We start from the raw sequence: 19,236 nt of genomic DNA, 5'->3' as shown, positions 1-19,236 counted from the left end.
GTGATTCCTTCTCCCAAGTTATAGGTTATTGTGCGTCTACAAATCACGATCATGATCCCTATATATTTGTGAATCAAGAGATCACTCTTAGGGTAGCTGTGGAAGAGTTTTCTACACGCTTCGCAATGAAGATATATCATCTCCCGAAATATTAATTAGATTTGAAGAGCCGGCTCGGATCCAAGCGAACAGCTATTGTGCTATCGTGCACTTGAACCATTCTACGAATTGTCATGAGCATCCTTGTCTTTTCGTTTTCGTTTTCTTTTCCTTTTTTTGTTTTTTTAACTTATATGGCACCTGTTAGAATATGGCGCGTGTGTATTTCTCCCTAGTCTTATTTTCATAGCAAGCTTAGCTTAGGGAAATGTATCTGGCGGGTGCATAGAAGTAATACGACTAGGGCCCAACTAAAACCCGGTCAATCGATATGCGGGGCCTCGCCCCGCAAATACTCCTCGCTATCCCCTGGAACATCAGAACCAAATGAGTTTATTTGAGTGCATAGATGCAGTTCCGAATCGCTTCATTCCGTGAGGAATATTGGGATGTATAGTAGAACGACTAGCTAGCTTCAAAACCACTATCTGAAATCTTTTCTTTTTAATATATATATGAAGGGTAGTTAGCTAGTTTGAGTTAGTTATATGACTTCAATGCCATCCGGATAGAGAGTGCAGTGGGGAACTATATCAGCTAATAGCTGCAGCTGCTGTGGACAGGCAGGAGATGATGAGTGAATAATCGGCGTCTATCAAAAGCGTTCGTGGCCCAATGAAGATACACATTTGGCGAACTAGTTTCTATCTGGTCCACAGCGGCACAAGCATCCATGCATGTATGCTACATCTGGCATGGGTGCATGTCATGAGGGCGTGATGGTTGGCCGTCAGGAGCAGTTCCAGATGACAACTACCCCGCAGCATAGTTCGAATTCAGCCTGAGCTCTCGAAAACACAATTTCGTAAAAGAAATATTCCTGCAAACTATTCTTTTCTGCTAAGACCCCTACCTGCGTCTGGTATCTTCGGGTTTCCCTTAGCTTAGCAGATTAGAAACTTCTTGCCTATGACGTCCCTGTTCGGCGCCGGCGTGGATGGGTCAGTCGCTACTTACCTTGCGCGCTGCAGCTAGGAACTACATCTCGATGTATTCACATAATATACTAGCAACAAGTACACTAATAGATAAAACTATATTAGGCCGGCTTGCTCACCTACGCCATCGAGAATTCCCTCTATGGACCCCGATACCTAGCTCAAGAGCCCAGAAATATTTCTTACAAACATTGTGATATCGTTATCGACAACTCCCAAAAGATGCGCTTCCATCAGCTATCCTTTCTCCTTCTCACCTTCTTTTCTCCATACTTCGCCTTCGCCCATTTCTTCCTCAAGATCCCTACCTATATTGGCTACGATGACACCCTGCAAGCTACAGCTCCGTGCGGCGGTTTCTCTGCAACTGCCCGTCCCGTTGTCACCAACTTTACGGTAAACGGATTCCCAGTTGGTATTACAAGCACCCATAATGGTGTCACCTATGAGTTCAGAGCGGCGCTATTGAGCGCTCCGACAACATGGGTGTCCCTTACTCCAACATGCCAAGTGACTTCCGGCGGTTACCCGTACTTCTGCGAGCCTCAGATCCCAGGTGTTGCTGCTTGGGCAGGCCAGGACGCCGTATTGCAGGTCATCCAACATGCATCAGATGGGACCCTTTACCAGGTATATTCTCGAGATCCAATGCGAAGGCATATCTATTCCTCTAGATCTGTGCAATTTACTGATCAACGCGGTTGCGTCGCCGCTTCGTTTTATCATCCTTAGTGCGCTGCAATCAAATTCGTCACTGGCGGGCCATATACAAGTTATACTACGATGCAATGCAGAAATTCAACGTCGCCTGCTACGAATGCTGTTTGGGTGTAGTGTTATCTACGGCATTGGCAATATTCAGGATGCACTCGAGTATAAATCGACGATCTGGTTCTAAGAAGGATGTCCGGTACCCAAACTTGGAAGCTAAGAAGGGCTTAACTGTAACAAGTAAAAATATCAACCGTAAATACAATCAACTTTCTAGATAGCGCTATAAAAGAAGAAGAACGAATTCGTGGATTTCCCACTAAATAATATATTCCGTCTTGGGAGATAGGTACGATCTGGCATGATCTTTTGAGAACCGTGCTGTAGCTCAGGTAGTATATAGTATACGTAGGTTGAATCAATCTTAGCGTTATAACATGTACTGAAGAATATTAATAATGTATATTTGTTTTTCACGATCAAACATCAATCTATTGGCTAGCTAGAGCAACTCCGCATAGCCAAGGATATACGAAGTCGTACCGCTAGTTATGAGACATGGGTAATTATGACCCCAGTCAACCAAGAAGAGAATAAGACAAGGGAACGGATAAGATTTAATCGCGGTCTGCTAATATAATACAACATCGTGATTCTTGGGTTGTGCGTGTCAATGGTTGTTCCCCCACACGGGCACGGTGCATTATGCGTCTGTTTGAGCAGATTTTTTGGGCTAGCTAGCTGCAGCCTCCAACAATTTCAACACGCCACAGAGAGCGATAGACAGCATTCGTGTCTGCATGCTCATGGCCATGCACTTATCAATTGTTAATATCGCGTCTCACATATGATGGGGAACGAAAATGAGCATCTGGGATTGGCTACAGGTAGTATTTCCTTCCAATGCTCTCAGTGTGTGAGACAAACGGTAAGGCTATGTACGTAAATGATCCACCAATTCATTTTCATACACGGCTTTACAGCTGAACTCATGATAAGATAGCCGCGTTCTTGTTTATATAGTATATATACAGCGCCCCGGATCCAATTGATAAAACAGTGTAGACAGTGCATGCAGGGAAAACTAAAACCGTTTCTCTACAGGTTAAACTTCCTCTCGTTTGGATCACCTTCCAGCCACAATCTTTTTAAATAGTGCTCTCTATAGACACATCACTCAAAATGTTATCTTCACATTTCCTCAAGCTTGTCGGTCTGGCTTCGTTAACTGGCGCACATTTTTTTCTCGAAACGCCTATCGCCATTGGCTTTGATGACCTGACACTTACAGAAGCCCCATGCGGTGGATTTGATCCGACTGACCGAAGTGCAGGTGTTACCGAATGGTCGGTTCTAGGATACCCTATTGCTCTTATAACGACTCACTTGAACGTGAGCTGGACATTTCGGGCGGCTCTGCTAAGTGACGTTACCAATTGGGTTGATGTTTTCCCCAGAATTCACCAAACTGGCATTGCAGAATTTTGTCTTCCAGAGGTGCCTGGTATTGAGGCTTGGATCGGGCAAGATGCTGTTGTACAGATCATCCAGGAGGCGCCCGATGGCCTCTTACACCAGGTAAGAATCCAGGAGCCTCAATTGCAGTTGTTTACCAAGGAATCGGACTAACAGTGGATAGTGCGCAGCTGTAAAATTTGTCGCAGGAGGCCCTGCCGTTCCAGACGACACTTGCGATAACGACTCGATGATTTCGTGGAGCGCATATCCCACAAGCACAACCACTCCTGTAACCACTACAGCTAGCACTACCACCTCCCCAACAACGACTCCAAACACCACCGCCGCCTCCACCACTCCCACAACTACGAGCATTTCACCAACGACAACAACAACGACGCTGACAACGACGCCGACAGACTCGAGCTCTAACTCAACATCCCACTCATCAACAACGGCGGCGACGGCGACGAGTCAAAGAAGTTCTCAAACCTCAAGTACTACCTCAGGTACCACGAGCCCTCCGGCCTCAGATTCTACGACCACTCACAAATCATATACCACACATGAGCCACAACCTTCACACACTCCATCCACGACGACATGTGTCACCGAAACTACTCGTCGAACCATCCCGTACAGTAATACAACCCCAACAGCCGGGGAGACTACCATGGGTCCCACCATCCAAATACAACTCTCATTATATCACACGGCACTTTATATTATCCAACTACTCCGGCTGAAGACTCAACTACAATAATATCATCCACAGATGTCCCCCCTGAGAGCTCCTCTCATGAGATAACTTCTGGCTCCCGGACGGTCGATCCGGTTCTCACTACCCACCCAACTCCACCACCGGCCTACACGGGTGCTGCGAATTTGGGAAAGGAGATCAGCCTCGTGGCTGTATTTTTTGCTCTCCTTCTCCAGGCTTTCTGAACGCCGACGTTTTAGGCTACACACCCGATAACATTTCATTTCATTTATGTTTAAGCTAGTTGCACATCGATGGACCAAAATTGGACACCCCTGTCAAGTAATTAAGTTGGCAACACTTGCACAACGGTACAACAGCTTAGTTAATATTAATGATTAATTACAATAATCAGAAAAAAATAGGATTAACGGGGTAATATGTAATATTGTGATCATTTTTCATCGGAGTACTAGTACCGCTACCTCTGGGTACGAGACCGGCCCGTTCTTAGATTCCTAAGCTAAGATGATTGGAGTGCTACAGTACACTCGATTTTGTAATGAACTGGCGATATTTTAATCGTCCGATCGATATCGTCTAGCTACAGTCTGTTCAAACAGAATTACCAAAGTTACCAAATTTAAGGAAAATCCCTGTTGGGTGTGTGTAACATAACAAGTTGGTTGCGTATCAAGTCTAGACGTCTTGGCAATGGCGGTTCTGAGCGAATGAAGTGGATTGCTTCACGTGTTTACTGTTTATTTACGTTTACTCGGCCTTGGGCGCAAAAGCTCTCTGATATAATTATATATATAAAGGAACCTAAAAGGAACCCAACTTAGCAATTAAAAAAAAAACTAGCTTAAGTTGCGGACTCCAATTTTATTAGCAGATCCTCTATCATAGTGCACCAGATCTAGTCTCGTTAACTAGAACCGGGAACACAACGGCGACAGTGCTACACGGTCATTCGGGTGGAAGCCGATCTAATTCCAAAACCAGCCTGCGCTTGGGGGGTGCTGATACGAAGCTAATCCCTGGCTCCAGCCTTTCAGGGCTCATATAGTTTTCTTTACAAGGTTGCACCATGCATGCAAGAAGTTATATGACCTCAAGGCTGCCTGTGTAACAACCCAGTTGACTCGGAGGCCGCTTAATTCTTTAAACATAACACTATGAAACTAAAGTTCTAGAACAAACTTCCCAATATCTGATCCTTGAAATTGAAAATTATCTCTAAAAGGGTGTCCAAGTCCATGGGCTTGCGGCTGCGAATGACAACAACTATGGTTGCCAGACAAAGCACAGAGCGACATGCATATGCGTACAGAGTCGCAGAGAAGGTAGTCATTGTAGTTGCATGCAGGTTCTACATGGCCCTCATCGGCCTAGCTAGGCTTGATAACGTTATGACGATCGTCTAAAATATCAGCTTCGAGGATACAACGCAAAGCTAGGTGTGATGGACATTGCATCAGTCAAATATGGAAATGGAATATATTAATATTCCAGCCTAAATACAACGAAAACCTATCTCTTGAACCAAATACTGCAGTTTAACCAAAATCCCCAACCTTAGAAAGCTCACCTAGAAGCAAAAAATGCATGCAAGTTATGATGGGATACATATACCACGGGCAAAATCGATTCAAGGCTAGGCAGCATCATCGGAACCCGCGATAATATTCGGTGAACTATCTGCTTGAGGAACCAACGAGCAGGTCATACCGCCAGTTATACAACATGATCCAGCATCTCGGTCGAACGTTTAATCCGGTCCTGAGCACCTCTAACACAACACCGGCCTTAAGAATGACCCAGTGCGCTGAATATCTGGAGATGGCAAGACAATGGGTAGATGTCTAGGGACATATCCAAACGCAGATTTTTGACAAATCAAGACTGGTTGGCGCAACGGTAGCGCGTTCGACTCCAGACAATTTCCGAAATTGATGGTAATCGAAAGGCTAGGCGTTCAAATCGCCTACTGGTCATATATTCAATCTCTTTTTTGCCGAGATTTTTTTATGTTCCCTTTTGGAATGGCCAATTTCTTACTTACAATGGAGAAGTATGAATGATCATGCTGGCAATCAAAGCTTGATTATGCTAACTAGCCGTTTAGTTTTAGGCTCGGCTAAAAAGCTGCTAGGCCAGCCAAGCACCATTGTCAAATTATCTAGTTTACCAAATACGGAGAGGGCTGAGAGTGGCGACAACATCATGGTCATGCTATAGCGTTAATTGGAGCTTTTTAGCCAAATCGAATGCCCCAACTAGTACTTAGAGCCCACATGCACCCCTTCGGGGTGGTTGCATAGGAGATGACGCATGAAAGTACTTATCTCTCATTCGGTCATATACTATGGGCTCGCTATCGGTAACTGTACATCAGTCGCGGATGCGTGACTCCAAGACTTTGATCTCGGCTATAGGGTATTTGCCTCGTCGAAACTTTGAGGCTCTAACAGTCAAATCCGAATCGATAGATAAAAACAATTAGCTAAAATATCGAGGAAACGAGGCTGGACAACGCTGTCTATCATTTCGGATTTACATATATCTGCAATTGTGAACAGTTTTCAAGGGGTTTTGCAACAGTACTGCGGTTACCTTCGATTCAAACTAACAAACCTTCAAAGACTTCGCAATATAATTTCTCCAGCCTCAAGACCAACTGGCCAGGCAAGGGGAGAGTTGTCTCGTCGCCAGACTCCTCAACTGCGGGGGAGAGTAAATGCTTATATACACCATTTTCGGGCTGTCCCATCGTCGGGCTTGTCAGCGGCCCTGTTCGAGGTTGTCGCCTGGTAGCTTGTTCATACTCAGACCTGGAAACCTAGTAACTTAGTATCGAATATTTTGTAGAACGCCAGGCTTCCGAACCAGACCTCGATGATATATTTAAACCAATCTATCGACTTTCAAGTTGTGTTCTACTTTCCTCTACACGTCTATATATATCCAAGGCTAACTCGACGTGTAATTGCACCTCCGCCAAATTTGCATGGTTCTTATATCCCATAAATCAAACTCAAAAATGGTATTTTGCTATTAACTATATCCTATCATGGCTCTAGCTCCTACCTTGCGGCCATGGCTAGCAGCAACCGGCGCACCAGATCCCAATCCCAGTCTATCAATGTAGCACTGGAGGAAATATTAACGCGCAGCTCTTTCTCTTTCTAGTCCAAAGCCGATTCTGCCGAGTCTTATGATAATTTAGTATCCTCGAGCGCTTCATTAGACCGCGAAAGACCTCGTAAATCCGATGAGGGAAGTGAAAAGCCAAAATTCGGGTTGGGTCAAGTAATACTTTGTTCAAGTGGCAAAAAGAGAAAAGAAAGGGTTAAAGCGAGAAAGAGCCTGAAACGGACTCGTTGATACTACGTCTTCCATAATCCCTGACACCGAGGCTATCAAGTATACTAGAATATCAGGGATATTATTAACGATATTTCGATAGAGTTTCAATGCGAAGCAGACATCTGGATAGCGGTTGTATCCTAGGGTATACCAAATTTCAATTTTCGATTTCACCTCCTTCTACGATAGATCTATAGAGTGCGCTCGAACGTCTAAAATTATGTTACAACCAATCCATAAAACTTTCTTTCTGGCCTGTCTGGCTACATTATTAGATACTAAGCGGAGGTCTGTACGAAATGTGTAACAAAACTGTGGACTATCAAATTTGCCTCGCGCGCTCGCTGGAAGATCATTGTTTAATTCGAGATTAGTAAATTACTCCTGGTGCGCTAAAAAAAAAATGCAAAAATTTAAAACCTGCGGATGAGATTCGATAGAATATCTTCCGTGTGCCGCATTATGACACTAACATGGCCATCCACGTCCATCCGTTGATATGGAGCATTTGGTAACAGCGGGGAGGCTTTATCGGGCATTCCAACCGGGACATTAACGTCAAGGCCACCATGCCATATTTCTAGTCGACTTGAATCCAAATCCTCAAGCTTAAAACCCCAATCGGTAGAAAATAACCCAAATTCCCATGCGGCGCCTTTGGCCCCTGGCCGCAACGCCTCCTTCATTGACCCAATATAAGCCCCAATGAGGATATCGTCCTTCGCAATTTTTTTCATGCACTCTTTATCTATCTCAGGCTGGGGTAGCATCGCAGCTTGGGCTTCCATCATCTTAATCAAGTCCTTTATCTCAGTGTGTGTCACCCTTCCCATCGTCATACCTATCAACTTCTCGACCAACCACGTTGAATAACTAGCGACCCAGAGGAGCAGACGAGTTTGCCACATCATCCCAGCGGTACCCAAAGAAACTGGATATATTCCTGACACGACTGTTGCCGCAACAAGGCGCTCCCGTGGTATAGCATGGACACATGCTAATGCGTAAGGCCCGCCGCCCGATAGACCAAGGACTCCGAACTTCGGGATATCAAGGTAGTCAGCAAGCTCGATGATATCCTGCGGCCATGACAGTAGAGTACGGCCCACATGAAAGGTGGACCGACCAAATCCGGGGCGGTCTGTTGATATGACCGGAATCCCGAGACGTTCCGCCACTTGGTCGACGAGCAAAGCTTCAAGATGGCAGCCAGGGGTTCCGTTCAGGTAGAAGATAGGAAGAGTTTTGGGATCAGTTTGCGCCCCATATCTGGCGTAACCTAAGATTCTTCCATCTTTTAGAGTAAAGGTTTCCACTGGATCTTTCCAAGCGTTTTGATTCGTGGGTGTCGACTGACTTGAACCCGCTGTTGCTAGCGCTTCTGGTTCCATTGTAGTCGGTTTCAATCTCCGCCGGGTGTCGCTTCAGCGTTTAATTTGCGTGTATGTATCACTCGAGTTCGGAATTTGATACTCTTGTAACAAGCAAGAACGAGAATGAACAGGAGGAGTGTGTGTACCTATCTATATAATATTGAAGAGTTTAGGTCGACTAGGTCGCGGTCGTTGATCATGACTGAAGCAACGTGGCGCAGCTGCGGCACCGGGTCCGTGTGTCCCGGCTATGAGGATCTTGGCTCAAAAGACTTGGCACCGAAACACTGCAACACTAAATTCGGGGATACTAACTATGTGTTATCTTGTCATATAGTTAGGAGCTAGAGGGAGAAGAGAGTTTTGGAAGGCCTCGAAGATATCCCCTGTATAATGGGTGTAAATTAAAATGAGCAGCGTACGTTTGTTTAGTCGGGAACTCTAAAGTTTGAATGTTTTTGTCACCAAGTCCTGTAAACCTAGTCCTATGTACATGTCCATACGATGCGAATATTCTTGAATTTTGTTTCCAAGCGACAACAACTCCATTCTAGACGCGCAAAAGTTTCGCTGAATATATACCTATTTCATAATTTTTCAGTAGAATCTCCATCATGTAAAAGAATATTGACGAGATTTTAGACCCTCCGCCACGACTCATAAAGCGAATTCAAAGTCTCCGGCAGTAAGACTATTGAACAATGCCATATCTACGCCTTGAAGCACCCAATCATCAAGATCTGGGGACGGAACCGGTAGGAGGTGATTTTCTCTTGAGTTGATTAATACACCAGAATTCATCGATGTTCTATTCGAATCTAGCTCCCCCGTCACCTCAGGGAATGATGGTACTGCTTGCGAATGCGGGTGGGTTTCATCATCGCCCATAGTCATAAACCTTGGTTCATTGAGAACAGACAGACTACTATCGACAGTAGTCGATATCCACGAACCTGGGCCCGCCTCTCCCATCGAGGGGGGACAATGCTCAATCCGGATAGTCCCAAAATGTGGTATCTGGATCCAAACTCTACTCACGCCCTCACCAACATTGCTTACCACCTCAGACTCTGTTAGAGTTTCCGTGGATACAGTAATATGATAGCAACCCCCTTTCAAGGAATTACTCTCAATATCTAACAGTGGCCTAAGAATTCTCACAATCTTCCCCGCAACAAGATCATCATTCTCAGACGCCATCGTTTCCATAACTTCAAGGGTACGTTCAAGTAACCCACGGTCGCTCAGCCTTTGATGCTGGAGGGATTGGAATGTATTGAACATAGTTCCAACATCTCGCACTTGCGGACCCGACAAGGCTTGCATGTGTGCGAGACAAAGAGTTGTGCTCGCAATGAAAGATATAAAGTCGATCCCTCGACAATAGGCAGGAGTAGAACTAGAGCTGCGATAAGTTATAAACCGTACCAAAACCTCGCGGCTCGAGTTTGCAGCAACCATCTTGTTATAGTCATAACTAAGCTCTCGGGAGGATCGGAGGAGTATGTATGGGAGGTGCAGTTGGACCAAAAGATGGTGGTGTGCGAATTGAGCAGTTAGACGAACTGATTCCTCGAGCGCCCGGCCACTATCGTCAGAAATAGCTGCCAACTTCGTGTCTGCCAGCCACCACTGTGGGGGCATTAGAGCTGCCGCATCTCGCATCATTTTATCGATTTTATAAGTTGAGGCAAGGTCAATTCGCTCTTGACTGCTACGCTGTAGTACGAGACTTGCAGCGACTGACTCCATTCGCTCCATCCGTTCCAGGGGTGTACACCCTTCAAGCATCTTCGGCTCAGCAAAAGAGCTCTTCATCATACCCTGTGGAAGCCCAAGCATCAGTGATAGATAACGATCGGAAACGACCAACCGGAACCACATATATCTTGGGTCAATCCGGTCGCGAGTGCCTTTCTCCAGCACAGCAACTGCCGATGTCGCATCAATATGAAGTCCCATAACCTGAGCCATATTCATGGCTCTGCGATTTGCGAGCCAAGCACGACGGAGATTCCCAGCGTTATTCAAGAACATGCTTTCCATCATCACACACTCAATCCCTTCAAGTGTTGTGATAAGCTCCTCGTTCGTTGTTACAAGCCTTGTAGCGGCTTTAAACACACTCAACATGACGACTCGATAATCTGCGCTCATATCGTTGAGCCCGTCGACAGCTGATGTTGGAATACTTTGCAAGAAGGTCGCCAGTAATAACAACTTCCTAGCCACAAGAACTGGATGCAGACCCTCATGAGGTGGTTGCAACACATCTTGCGCCGAAGGTATGTCCCCACGAAACAATTCTGCATAAGGCCGGCAAATCAGACCATGAAGTAATGCAGATATTGCGACCTGGGAACAGAGTATCAGATCCAGGTCAGATTTACTCGGCCATTCTAGTATCATGGCGCGGGATATGCCATAGAAATCTGTATTCTCAATGTCCAATCTTGGTCCAACCGCGGCGGAAGCAGATGTATCACATTCTGGCCTGATATTATATGCTGCTTTCTTCATATTATCGTGCTTTCGAAGATCCCCCTGGTCAGCAGGAACACTCGCCTAAATAGGGGATATATTCACTCACACCATCACCCTGCCGGCAGGGCATTCCACTAATAGAAAATTCCTCACAAGCAGGCCGGTCAGCCTCAGCTATACACTCCTGTGATGCCTCGTCCTCATACTCCTGACCAATGCATCTAGTTCTCCGGCTCTTGCACCCATCACAAACGGAATTTCGGGGCGTTGCAAAGGTACATCGAGTCTTGCGCCGTTTGCACTCCCAGCAGCTTTGCGTGCCCTTTCGCACTTTGCGTCTTTTGTGGGTATTCGATACGTTTTCCATCGTACGTACAAGGAATGGCAGGATAGTTTGATTCTGCATATTGCAACAAATGCCGCGACTTACTGATACGAGTCTCTATGTTCACTAAAGACATTGGGGAAGTTCGCGGCCGTGCGGCTGCAGCTGTTCCGCCGCGGCGGAATACGCCGATCTAAAATACCACATCTCATAACGCGTTGTACTAAACCGCTGCCTTCCCAACTAGATAATACCACAAGTCCGAGGTGTTGACCTTTCGCCCGCGGGCTTCTCTCGCGCGATCGCGGGCATAGAGTATCAATCTAGAATATGTTTTAGATCCTATCAAGTCACCAAACCTCATCTAGCTTATAGATGTTAAATAAACTGGATTTGGGTATCCCATACTACGAGGAAATGTCTATAAAAGTCGATTGCTCCCTGCCTCTGGTCTTGCGTATCCTAAAATTTTAAAACCAAATCATAACTGCACGACATTCGATAAGCCTGACAATTCATACCAAAGCCATCGTTAACGCATTCAAAGTCTCGAGATCTCTAGGGCTATAGTATAAGTTCAATCATTAACCCCATTTTATTTACAAAATGGTGAACGTGACTATAGCCGGTGGCTCTGGTCGTACGTTAACCATCACTCCCCTGGCGTTTACCCACTACTAAGCAACTTTCAAATCTAGAGGTCTCCCAAGAAATAATTGATGCCCTCATAGAGTCATATAAACACCATATCACAATCCTAAGTAGAAAGGTGAACCTATTGCGCCCTGAACCTGGCTTCCCAAGCGGAAATTCAATCTAATATCTCAGTAGAATACTCCACCGAGGCCCACAATATCCCCGCAAATATCCTGGAAAGCTGTAGACTACAGTAGTAAGGATAGCCTAACCAAAGTTCTTGGTGGCACTCATACCCTCTTGTCATTTATCCAGATCCTTTCAGATACAGATCAAGTATCGCAAAAGAACCTTATCGACGCAGCAATCGCCGCTGGTGTCAAAAGATTTGCGCCGAGTGAATATGGAAGGTAAGTCGGCATGTGCTGACTACTAACCGGCAACGGAGAAAGGCGAAGAATAACATTATCTATGTATAGCAAGGGAACTGTTAACATGCCGTGGTGGGACGGTAAGGAAAAGGTTAGGGAGTACCTCGAAGAAGTTAACAGCAAAGAACAGGTACTACTCCTAACGCCTCCATTGTTATCCAAAGTATTCTACTAAGGGCAAATGAAGGTCCTCGAGTACACCCTATTCCAGCCAGGTCTGTTTTTAGACTACCTCGCCTTCCCGCATAAAACATCCAAATATGTCGACCCCCTCCAAACCATCTTTGACTTCCAAAATCGTCGCGCAATAGTCGTTAATGGCCATGAGGATTCCATCATGACATTCACCACCGTCAAAGACCTCGCTACCATCGTTACCAAAGCTGTCGAGTATGAAGGGAAATGGCCTTCTGCCGGAGGCATCATGGGCAACAAAGTCACCTTTTCAGAGTTGCTTGAGATCGGACACAGAGTAAGAGGTAGCTATACACCTTCACAACCACCATCGCAAGCATGAAATATGCATTGAACGGTCTTGCGTACAGGTCGCCCTTTCAGTGTTGATTACGTGAGCGTCGAAGACCTCGAAGCCGGCGACCTCAACACTTCATGGAGTCTCGAGGCAGTTCACCATGCGGTCGCCAATGACCAAGCTGCTGCCATGCTGAAAGCAGTATCAATTGGTATTCTACTCAGCAGTACAAAGGGTGCCTGGGATATCTCCGATGATTGGAATGAGATTTTCCCAGACTACACTTTTCACGCCATCGAGGACTTTCTCACCACCGTTTGGACCGACAAGGCATGAAGATTCAACTTTTAGATATATTCTATTTCGCGATATCTATGTCGTGGGATATTCCTTATCTAGCGAAAGAGAGCAAACATCTCCAAATTCTGTCATCCTTTTAGTCATGTAGTTCGAACCTACTCTAGTTAGCCTAGCCACAAGCACTTGATGCAATTCAATCCAGGGTACCCTAGAAACGAAACAAGACGACCTAGAACCATCCACTTGGTCTACGTAGTACATACGAAACCTTCAGATAAGCTTAAAACCTACCACGCGCCCACGTGCGCACTGTAGACGGCAAGCTAGCCCGATCGGAGCAATAGCACTGCTTAATTGATTTCAAAACACCGTCCCAAAGATCCCCGAATTCCAACCGTCAGTATCCGACCTCCCTTGTCTGAAGAGGGTAAGAAAGCACAAGACTCGACAGAGCCCTACAAACCCACGAACACAGTTACCTACTTTTCCATGACACATGCTTCGACCCCTCTATAAGGGTATCAAAAGCGACGCCCCATATGAATTGGTAAATAATTCCGTTCCGGAATCCTATCTAGGAACTACATGTCCCAAAATTCGACCCACAAGTCAACTCTGGGAACGAGACCAAGTCAACTCAAACACCCTCGGCATGCATCTGATCAGATAGCTCCCCCCCAGTCTATTGATTCTTCATCCCGACCAAACCCGACTGATATCATATTCTAATATTATCTATCCGCTTTTTGACTCTGATTTAGGACATGGTCATGGTCAATGCCAACGGGACTGGGGTTCGGTTTGGTTGGGGTTAGAGCGCTACAAGCTGGGCTGATAACATCAACAGGGGAAGGTCTCTCCACGCCAATCGCAATTGGCTAAAACCACCATCTATAATTCCCGCCCGCAATTCTCAAAATCAGACCCCTGGATATCATAACTCACCAAGAGAAAGAGAGAGACGACACAAACCTTCACGAGACAATCATCCCACAGAATAGAATCAAGAAAAGGTACAAGAATGCAAATAAGCCTCCCTGGATGTATCACTCCAAGTTTTAAGCTTCCGGCAATTTCAAATTTCCTCAGGGAATACCCCTCAAATCGCTTCAAATACCTACTTACATAGTACATATGTAGTATCACTTCCTTCCAAAATGCCTTACATACGTTCAGATGACCCTTGAAGCCGGTTACACACAACATGACACACATACAACCCGGCCCATCCAAGTGAGATTCGCTTTGCATCACATTCCACAATATCGCAGGTAACATCACATAAGCCGCGAAAGTAAGTCTGTAATAAACTCAATAGCGAGCAGTATGTAGTAGGAGGGAAAGAAGACGGCACCTTCCATTCGACCGTTCCGGCCCAAATGGTAAGTTAGTATCTATCGCAAGGGAAATTCCATAGTCCAAGCTCCACCGAGCTCATGCTCAGCCCCCATCAAAGCATCAAATTCGCGTTCGTTATCGATCGGACACGATAACAAGAGAAGCTTCCAAGCAAATTTCCAAGACACCTTTTCTTGAAAAAAGAATCTGCAAACATACCCAACCCCGCACTCCGAAGCAAAAAAATTGGTGCGCTCGCGCGCTCACCGAAACTCCAATGCAATCTCAGACCAACGATGACGACTCGCCCCTCAACAACTTTTTGTGTGGTGCATTCTTTCTCCATCAAACGAGCTCCAGATAGATAACATAACATGTGGACAACAACGCCATTCCGAAATTCTCTTGGGAGTTTTTCTCAGCTTTTCTTGTTAAATGGCTTGGAATATCCACAATTCTGCAGCTAAAATACCCCTCGCTTGCGTGATGCAGGTTTCATGTTAGTGTCCTTTGGAGTTGAATATTCTAGCTTGACAGGGGCATGAGGGATCCACTTTTCTATTCTTCCGTCGCTGGTGGGCTGCAGGACAACGTTCAAAAGGTCAAAAATTTTGGGGGTGTCGTCCGACACAACTTTACCCGCCCTTTCATTGGTTCCCCACATTAACCGTCAAAGAGGCCCTTCACACGCCGACTCTGACACAGGCGAGGCGGAGATACTCATGCTCAAAGAAGGAAAAATAGCACGAAGATGATAAATTTACATAAAATAAACTAGATCTCACAATCATCCGGCAGTCTATAAAACGTCGCACAAGGAAGTAAAAAGCTTAACCTTCCAACCAGATCGCTCGAAACGTGCACGTTTTCTCCAAGCCCCTCCCAGCTGGCCTGGCCGGGGACCAAATCTGGAATGCGAGAAAATGACAGAAACCCCAAACACCGGTTCATCTACCGCACCTCCCGAATTTGCAAAAGACTTTCACAAAAAAGCTTTTTCGAGAGAAAACAAGCTAACATGAACACACAAACAACCTAATTAGGGCCCCGGTGATAGGAATCTTGGAAATATAACCTTTGGTGTCTCTTGGGACTGGATCTTGGGATTATCTTGGGATTATCTTGGGATACTCTTGGAGTTTTCCCATTTACCGTTGTCTCACACGACAACCTGCCGTCTTCGGGTTGAATTATGCGGCCGGCTCCGGCGATTGGGAGGGGCGAGTGCCAAGGGCGACCCACCTTAGCAGGGACAGGTTCGTAGAGAAAACAACTGAACCTAGCTAGAATTGGGACTTGAACTACGAAGTAGCGACAAACACCAGTGTTTATACCAAAAGGTTTTACCGTTTAGAAAATTAATACCGTGAGAAAAAGTGATTGCAGAATAGAAATGTTGTCAAAGGATCATTTCATGACCGTGACATCGATTCGTTAGATGCAGAAGTAATTATATACTATAATTTTATATATGCAAAAAGAACTAGACAATTAAACCAACCGCTCATTCTAGCAGCTTCATGTGAGCTTCACCAGTTGTGAAAACATTAAAAATCCAAGTACAAAAGTCAATACAAAAAAGCAACACCTCAGCCAATCACTTAAGTGGCGAAGTGAGGAGCGTTAAGAACAATTCCCATGATAACACCAGCAAGGGTACCAGCAACTGGAATGGTAGCAATCCAGGAGATCACAAGGAGGGAGACTCGCTGGAAGTTAACAGCCTTGAGGGTACCATTGCAAAGACCGACACCAACGGTGGCGCCAGTGATACACATGGAGGTGGAGACTGGGAGAGAGTATTGAGAGAAGAGAAGGACGGTGATAGCGGCACCCATTTCCATGGAGCAGCCTCGGGATGGAGAATGGTATGTGATCTTGTTGCCCATGACTATTGTTGTAAGGAATGTTAGTATTTGTTTTTTCAAAATTGTGAGATTTTAGTGAATTTGCAGTAAACTTACCTCTCATGATGTTGTATCCGTAAAGGGCGAGACCCAAGCAGAGAACGATGGCGACAACAGCGATTTGCCAGATTGGAACTGGAGCCTTGGCGGCTTGGGCGTCACCGGTAGTCCAGGCAGCGTAGATAACAGCCCATGGGCCGACAGCGTTACCAATATCGTTGGCACCGTGAGCGAAGGAGGCAGTGCAGGCAGTGATGATCTGGATGAAGGAGAAAGTGTGTTCGGTCTCATTGGGGTACTTGGTGGCATTGTCGTAGACGCGCTTCATACGGGCACCATCTGGAGTACCTTCAACACCGGTCTGGGCAGCGTGGATATCGTAGTTAACACCGTAGAGGGCACCGGCAACAAGAATGGCGGGGATACGCTTGAGGGCAATCTTCATGTTGGCAAGTTCGTAAATCTTTCCGTCGCCCATTGGGTTTTCGTGGAGAGTTCGCATAGCCCAGCCGAGAGGACCGCGCTTCTTTCTGAGTCTGGAGTTCATTCGCTCTTCGGCCTGTTCGACAAGTTCTTTGTAGGTGAGTTGCTTGACTTCATTTTTGACGAGGTTCTTCTCGTTGACTTCGGTGTTGGATTCGTTGACGGAACCGTGAGCGCTGGCTTCTGGGGTCTCTTCGAATTCTTGGTGCTGGACAACGGCGTAATCTGGGACCTTGGCGACTTCAGCATCAGGTGGGGCTGGGCGGCTGAACAAGAGAGGACCGTAGATAACCATCCATGGCTTAAGAGTGTAATCCTTCTTGATGATCTTGGCGTGGAGGTATGGGACGAAGAAGAGGGCAGAGAAAAGGCAGAGACCGAAACCAGTTCCGAGAGTAACAGAGGCGATATACCACGCTGGCTTCTTGTTGAGACCAAGCTTTGGGGAACCCTTGTAGACGACGGAAAGAGTACAGATGGTACCAGAGATCAAGAAAAACATGGGGGCGGACCAGACAGCCCATGGAGCTGGGTTCTTTCGGAGATGGACGATGACCTTGATAAGCATGAAGATGGTAGCACCAAAGGCAGCAGCGATGGATGGAGCCATGAGGAGACCAGCGAAGATAGCACCGAGACCCTTTCCGTTGTTCCAACCCCACTGGACCTGTTTGGCACCGACGGTGGCGACACCGACACCAGCGACAGCAGAGATAAGAGAGTAGGTAGAGGAGACGTGAGCGGAGTGTCGAGTACACCACATGACCCAGGAGGAAGCACCAGCAAGAGCGCAAGTGAAGGCAAGCATCTGAACACCGGCATCACCACGGAAGGCAGAGTTTGGAATAATGCCGTTCTTGATAGTATCTGCGGTTCTAGCACCGACAGCGATAGCACCAACGATTTCGAAAACAGTACCGAGAACCATGGCCTGTCGGTATGTTACCGAACGGGAAGAAACTGAGGTGGCCCAAGCGTTGGCAACATCGTCTATGATTCAATATCGAGTAAGTATCAAGTATTACCAAGAAAGGAACCAGAAAAATGCATTGAATTTGCATTCTTAAAAGAGATACTTACTGGCACCGTTATTGAAGGCGTCGAGGAAGGCAAAGAATGTGCCGATAACAAAGATGTAGGTAAATTGGTCGAGCATCTTGAATTATTGAGATTGGAATATGCTTCCAATGTGCAAGATTCTAGATGGTATTGGATTGTTCTTCGAGAAGACTGCTTTGCTCTGGGGAGAAGAAAGTGATACAGGATGAGCCCGACCTGTTCTTCTTATATATCTTCAGAGGGTGTCTGATAAATCGATACCAAGAATGTGGTCGTATATATTGGCTGACAACCAGAACCAGGAACAAAGGGCCAGGGAACAGGTCGAGGCAGCCGGTGTTCGGAAAGAACGAAAGTCGGACCCTGGCCCAGCCTCCCCCAGTCAGGTAGCAGGTAGCCTTTCGAACATACATTACATACATGTAAGTAAGTAAGTCAGTACTATAGGTAGTTCCCCATATGCAGCTGCACGAGGCCACATGTGAAAACAAAAGCAATATACAAGTCAAGTCTGTGTCAAAAAAAGTACTGGTTATGGACATATTGCGGGATCTCCCTCATATCGGATTAGCATAAAAAAAGTCAACGAACCTAAACCTCATGTACATGTCGCTACCTATTGGGCGGCTGAAACCTCACCACTGTCACCGACTAGAACAAGACCATGCATTAGAACCACTCCTCCCTCTCGCGCTGGTACCCGATTTCAGATCAGAGGGCAATGGCAATGGCAATGCTAGCAACGCATCGGCGAACTGCTCCATTGGTGGTTACCACGGTCTTGGCGGATATCTGTACGACGAGCTTGGCGCCAGCTTGGCGCGATCGGGTAGCTGCCTGACGGGATGTGGGGGGTTCGGTGCCCTCGGATGTATGAATTCTTATGGCTAAGCGATCCAATCAAAATCCAACGTCAACACACGTGTGGAAATGAAACGTCGTCGTCGTTCGCTTCGATGGTTTCGCAGGCGTCCAGATCCAATTCCATGGCGTTATTACATCCCTGTGGCCCCTCCTTCAGGAAAAATTTCAGAATTTTCTGCTTCTGATACTACAATGCAGCCAAGTCAAGATTCGATGCTTGTTCGTAATG

The 19,236-nt window shown here is 46.2% G+C and overlaps 6 protein-coding genes across 6 annotated transcripts; 3 read left to right on the top strand and 3 right to left on the bottom strand.

The window, feature by feature from the left end:
• Positions 1-1,579: 1,579 nt before the first annotated feature.
• On the top strand, positions 1,580-2,089 carry AOL_s00169g256 (uncharacterized protein; the record flags this gene model as incomplete). Its single annotated transcript, XM_011127613.1, has 2 exons — positions 1,580-1,727; positions 1,830-2,089. 2 exons carry the CDS (start codon positions 1,580-1,582, stop codon positions 2,087-2,089), a joined length of 408 nt encoding a protein of 135 aa, XP_011125915.1.
• A 901-nt stretch (positions 2,090-2,990) lies between these two features.
• On the top strand, positions 2,991-4,029 carry AOL_s00169g255 (uncharacterized protein; the record flags this gene model as incomplete). Its single annotated transcript, XM_011127612.1, has 2 exons — positions 2,991-3,386; positions 3,448-4,029. 2 exons carry the CDS (start codon positions 2,991-2,993, stop codon positions 4,027-4,029), a joined length of 978 nt encoding a protein of 325 aa, XP_011125914.1.
• Positions 4,030-7,748: 3,719 nt separating this feature from the next.
• On the bottom strand, positions 7,749-8,726 carry AOL_s00169g254 (uncharacterized protein; the record flags this gene model as incomplete). Its single annotated transcript, XM_011127611.1, has 1 exon — positions 7,749-8,726. The coding sequence occupies one exon, from the start codon at positions 8,724-8,726 to the stop codon at positions 7,749-7,751; it is 978 nt and encodes a 325-aa protein (XP_011125913.1).
• A 639-nt stretch (positions 8,727-9,365) lies between these two features.
• Positions 9,366-11,653, bottom strand: AOL_s00169g253 (uncharacterized protein; the record flags this gene model as incomplete). The annotated part of the gene is made up of 3 exons (XM_011127610.1): positions 9,366-11,273; positions 11,373-11,530; positions 11,623-11,653. 3 exons carry the CDS (start codon positions 11,651-11,653, stop codon positions 9,366-9,368), a joined length of 2,097 nt encoding a protein of 698 aa, XP_011125912.1.
• Positions 11,654-12,123: 470 nt separating this feature from the next.
• On the top strand, positions 12,124-13,392 carry AOL_s00169g252 (uncharacterized protein; the record flags this gene model as incomplete). Its single annotated transcript, XM_011127609.1, has 6 exons — positions 12,124-12,157; positions 12,216-12,286; positions 12,349-12,563; positions 12,633-12,714; positions 12,772-13,063; positions 13,130-13,392. The coding sequence occupies 6 exons, from the start codon at positions 12,124-12,126 to the stop codon at positions 13,390-13,392; spliced, it is 957 nt and encodes a 318-aa protein (XP_011125911.1).
• A 2,903-nt stretch (positions 13,393-16,295) lies between these two features.
• On the bottom strand, positions 16,296-18,240 carry AOL_s00169g251 (uncharacterized protein; the record flags this gene model as incomplete). The annotated part of the gene is made up of 3 exons (XM_011127608.1): positions 16,296-16,585; positions 16,659-18,074; positions 18,165-18,240. 3 exons carry the CDS (start codon positions 18,238-18,240, stop codon positions 16,296-16,298), a joined length of 1,782 nt encoding a protein of 593 aa, XP_011125910.1.
• Positions 18,241-19,236: the final 996 nt, after the last annotated feature.

This window comes from Orbilia oligospora, assembly GCF_000225545.1.
Source record: "Orbilia oligospora ATCC 24927 unplaced genomic scaffold scaffold00169, whole genome shotgun sequence".
NCBI lineage: Eukaryota > Fungi > Ascomycota > Orbiliomycetes > Orbiliales > Orbiliaceae > Orbilia > Orbilia oligospora.
This window is presented reverse-complemented; position numbering and strand designations above follow the sequence as displayed.